We start from the raw sequence: 5,308 nt of genomic DNA, 5'->3' as shown, positions 1-5,308 counted from the left end.
GAGAGAGAGAGAGAGAGAGAGAGAGAGAGAGAGAGAGAGAGAGAGAGAGGAGGCGAGAGAAGGCTATATCTCTTTGCGGCACAGTTTCGAGATCAGAGTTACGAGGCCAGGAAGTGACCAATAGTAAATTCCGCTGCGTGATTCCAAAACGAGGGTTCCGTCTCCAGGAAGTGTGGCCACATATGAGGCGAAACGGTCCCTCTGACCTACGACCTTCCGCTCCATACCCGCCCCTTCTAACAAGTTTATCACCGTTCCACCTATGATAAACCGCCCGCATCGATCTTTTGTCGAAAGAAGAGAGAAAAAGAGGGAGAAAAAAAGAATATAGAAAAAATACACGCGTAAAAATCGAGAGAAATATGAAATATTTATATTTCCAATGAAAATTTTCATCGAAACATTTATCTCATCTTTAAAAGGATGCATAATTATAACAAGAAAGATCGACCTATTGTATTAATTTATCGTAAAGGGATCAAGAATTAAGCGTCGATTCAACTTAATTTCTCGTAATATCGGGAATGAAAAATGGAGTGATACATAAATATGTATGCGCACGTTGATTCTTTGACCCTTTGCTTCCCCCTTCTAAAGAGAATCGCGCGTAAAGAAAGTCCGTGAACTGAAATAAAAGGAAGTGTTCGTCGCGGTAACAAAAGCCGACAAACTAGCGCGAAGTAAAACTCGGCAGCTGGGAGGGGGGGACTTGGAGAAGGCAAAGGCGGACAAACAACAAACTGCTCGTAATGCCGGAAAAGTGAAGTAAAACTCGGGAGTGGTGCACGTAGCAGCGGGTGAAGAGTGGCAAAGAAACTGCGCCTGGGCTGCAAACTTTCCGAATAAAGGAAGAAGACGGTGGTGGTACTACACACTCGAAGGACGACGAAATGGTTTCGAGGGGTGGAAACAAGGATGGGACAGGGACAGCTGAGACTTGCTTGTATCATCGCGCGGAAGTTAACCAAACGACTTTAAGACGGGCAAAGAAAGGTTGGTTACCGAAAAAATTATTCGCGTGGGACGTGGTTTAAAGGTGTTTCAGAGAAGGTGTTGATCGTTTTTGACACGTAGAAATAATATTCGTTTTCTTCGTTGTCCGATACTTCGTCCAAACAACGTTTCTTCCTTTACTTCTTCCTCGATCGCTGTTCACAAAATAATTGAATGCTTCGACTCGAATCCAAACGACTTTGAACGACTATTTTTTTAAAAACGCAGCGAAAATTCTAATTTCCACGCGCATAGATATGAAAATTCGAGAAGAATCGAGGAGGAGGATGTGAGGCGGCGAGAGAGACCAGTCGGAGATTGGAATTCTCTGGGCTGCTGGTGGTGGCAGGAAGTGGGCAATAGGAAGTTCTGCTAGCGTGCACCCGTGCGTCCACGAGGCCAGGAAACGTATCCGAGTGGTTTGAATCGAAACAATCGAGCCATGAATACATTGGCCATTGTGAATCCTCGTTGTCTATTGATTAGAGTGCCATTCACCGCGGTTAATTGCCACGAATCGAGAGAAATCGATCTGTTTTTCCGTCTTCCGAACAGCGGAAACGAAAGTGAATCGTGACGACTGAATAATTCGATAATTTTCATATCTGGATACGAATTCCATATCGAAAAAGATACGTCACGGGTCTGTCCGGGTATTTAATTCGAAACTCGATCTCGAAATAATCTCGACGGGGAGAATTTCATCAAATTTCCGCTCGATAGCCGCGTTAATTAGCTGGTTTATTACCGCTTCGATGATTTATTAAATATTCTATTGATTGTTTGATCCTCGTGGCGAGGGATATATTGAAATTATACGCAGTATATTTGCCCGTTAAATTTTATTGCTTTTTGAATTTCGAAAAGAGTAAAAAGAGAAAGGTGAAAAATGAACGAACGACGTTGGGAAGGAAGAGATCCATTATTTCTTATGTGTAATTCAAAACTTGTAAATTATTTGTGGAAAAATAAATTTGAAAAAAGGATCGCTAGATGAGAAAACAAGAGGAGAATTGTATTTTGAATATTTAAAAATTTATATGCAATAATAAATGGATTTCTTTTCCTCTATGTATGAATGTAAATTAAGAACAGTAAATGAGACTTTTGTTTTAACAATTTAATTTCGAGTGAGATTGAGAGAAGAGTGCTCGAGTGACAGATTTAAAAAGGGCCAAGAGGAACGTGGTGGAAAGGAAATGTTTTAAAAAAGCGCTGGAAAGTAGTTGAGACAAGAGAAACGCAAAGATGCAGAAATGGAGAAGGATGGGGAGGGGTCAGAGAGGATAAAACAAATATAAATCGAAAGGATAAATCTCAAACTTGGGAGGACAGTCACAGAGATGGGTAAAAATTGAAAGATCAAAGCGGCCAATGAGACGTCGGAAGAGAAAGAATTCCAGAAGGAAACCATAAGGATGATACGTTGAGAACGTGTAAGAAAGATTGAAGATGGTCCTGATGAAAGTGTGCGGCGACACGTCAGACACGTGGAGACACCGAGATGAAAAATTCTCAACACAAAGGAGAACGAAAAGAGAAAGATATTCGTTGGAAGAAGAGCATTGAAATGATTATCCCAGATTTCATTCGCCCTGATCTTAAACTTAATTTTTCAACCACGAAAAATCGAAGATTAATTACTAATTAATTGATAACCTTCGATCGTGCATTAACCCTTTTTGGCATTCACGCGAAATTGAATATATTTGAATATATTCTATCAAGTAACACTGAATATTTGGATCGATTTTTCGTAAAGAGAAGGGATGATCTTTGAAATAGATCATCAAAGGAAGTACATTTTCTATCAGACTCTGTCTCTGAAATATTCTAATGATCGATAATCCATAGTTTCAAAAGATAGCTATTTTTTTAAGCTTTCTCAATGCTCCATATAAACATAAAAAAAGAAATATCAATATATATTTATGAATTTTCGAAACTTCCTCAGAAGAAAATTTCTCTAAAATAAACGAACCGACTCGTACACCATTCCATTCTTCGTGATAACACGCGAAGACCAAACTTTCCCTCGAAGACGCATCTCGCGTTACGAACGAACGAGCAAGAGAAGAGAGGGAGTTAAGAGATAAACAGAGAGGTGAGATAGGCCCACGGTGGAAAATCCATTAATAAGGAGCGTCTAATTTCACGAAAGAGAGAGAGAGAGAGAGAGAGTCCCCCCTCCCTCCCCCAACTATTATCCAGGAAACGTAACTCGGTCGAAGAGCGATTAAACGGACGCCACCAAAATACGTCAAGCTGTGGCGGGGTGTGCCTGACAGAAAACCTATAGAACGGAACAACCATTAATGAAATGACAAATGTGTTCTTGTCGGCGGCACGGGCAGCCCCCTTCTCCACGCTTTACGCGGAAAAAATAATATATATTCGACCGTGTTGATTTACGCGAGTCCATGATATCGCGGCTTCTCTCGAAGAGCGCTCACCAACCCCCTCCCTTCCTCCCCTCCATTGATCGTTCTCACGAGTTTACGCCGTTGAAAATTCGAAATCGGCGACTTGGCTTCGATCGATCGGCTTCCTCCATACCTGTGGATTTATGGAGGGAGGGTTGATATTGCGAGGCTTCGTTGAAAATGCCTGTATTTCAACGCCGGAATTCTGATATTGATTAATTTACGAGAGAGTTGATACTTTCGCGAGAAAGGAGAGAAAGCTTCGAATGTATCGTGATGTTGATATAGCTGTGAGGGATAATTTCTTCCGATGTTTCGACAGGTAAGGAGGTTTTTTTTTGTAAAAATCGAATACTCGTGTATATTTGGATACGTAACGAAGAAATGGAAGAGATGAAATAGAGTTGAGAAATAGTTTCTTTTCTTTTCTAGAGTATGGATTATTAACGCGATTAGGCAAGAGAATGGAGAATTTTTATTTTTACCGTTCGAAATGGAAAGAGATGAAATCGAAAGAAGCGATTCAAGGAAGTGAAACAAACGAGCGAAACGTTCGCAAGCAGGGTTATTTAATTTAATTTCCTTCCTCTTTTGGTTGCAGGGGAGTTGCCGGCCGCGGTGCACGACGGCAACGGGGTCTCCAGGGCGTTCCTCAACCTGTGGCTAATTCACTTAACGATGAGCTACGTTTTTTCCAGATGACAATACTAAGGTGAGTCGATCATTCGTTTCCCCGGACGTTAAAAATCGATCAACGTTTCCATATTTCGACGACACCTGATTTTTAACCCGTTAAATATAGTTTACAAACCGCGAATTTTTATCTCGGCGAATAATCTGGTTCTCGAAGGAACGAATCGATCGAAAGACCGAAACGTTTACCGCGAAAGCTCGATTACGATTTCCAATTTGGAACGTTTTCGTTTCCGGAAAGTAGAAGAAAGATCTTAACAGGATCGAGATACCGGGATCTCGTTTCCAATCGACGAGCGTAAACGGTGTCGACGGAAACTCCATGGAAACACGATCTTCGTCGATCGTATAATACCGTTTTCCCCCCTAACTGGAGTAATAAAGATGGGGCGGTGTCATTGCGCTCCTCGTCGCTCCTCGTCGAAAAGTTTGTCTATAATTATTAATATCCCTGGCGTCGGTTAAATCGTTTCCACCAGAGATTCGAGAATCCCTGTTTGAACACCGTGTATCCGCAATAGTCGTGTTTCTTGACTCCTCCTCTGTTTCTTCGTTTTCCATTTAATCTTTTTGTCGTCCCCGTTTCTCCGTTATTTTTAGTCCAGTAGAACTCTTTTGTGTACTCTTTTTTTCGACTACCGTCTTATTTCCTCCAATTTTTTTCCCCCAGTGCACGGTTACTCTGTTTTCCCTTCGCTTTTTCTTTTCTTTTCTTTTTTTTTTCCCACCCCTTCCTTAAAAAACGAGAAAGGTTTGTTTGCGATTGGGACCCATTCGGTGTCCTTCCACCAGCTTTCTTCCTTCATTTCTGTCAACTTTCCTTGCTCCTCTCTTCCTCCTCCATTTTCTCTGTTTTCTCTTCGAGGTTTTTTGCCCGATGCGCTTTTCCTGGCCCGTTTCCCTCGGGTTTAGCGCACCCTTCTAGCAACTCTGTTCCTTCCCACTCCTCCCTCCCTTTTTTTTATCTGCAAAGCCGCTCCTCCTTTTTCCACTATTTTCACCCTTTTCACCCTCCCTCCCCCCCCCAGCATCCCTACCTTCCGTTTTATGATCTTTCTTTTCGTCCCCCTCCTTCTCCTCCGCTTAGCTCTTTATCTTTAACGCGCCGGATTTTCCGCTTTGTTCTCCACTAAATTTCCTCTCGGACGATTCTCTCTCTCCTCCCGCTCCTCTTCCGCTCTCTTTCTCGTTTTTTTACC

At 42.0% G+C, this 5,308-nt stretch overlaps 1 protein-coding gene across 1 annotated transcript in view; it reads left to right on the top strand.

Annotated features, from left to right (window-relative positions):
• Nucleotides 1-5,308, top strand: part of LOC102670730 — a 221,668-nt gene that overhangs the window by 204,880 nt on the left and 11,480 nt on the right. Inside the window, exon 10 of the mRNA XM_031510434.1 lies at nt 4,018-4,128. Coding sequence (XP_031366294.1) covers nt 4,018-4,118 — 101 coding nt within the window. The 3' untranslated portion in view covers nt 4,119-4,128. The remainder of the gene's footprint in view (nt 1-4,017; nt 4,129-5,308) is intronic.

The sequence above is a fragment of the Apis dorsata genome, unplaced genomic scaffold (assembly GCF_000469605.1).
Source record: "Apis dorsata unplaced genomic scaffold, Apis dorsata 1.3 scaffold_3, whole genome shotgun sequence".
In the NCBI taxonomy this organism is placed as follows: Eukaryota; Metazoa; Arthropoda; class Insecta; order Hymenoptera; family Apidae; genus Apis; species Apis dorsata.
This window is presented reverse-complemented; position numbering and strand designations above follow the sequence as displayed.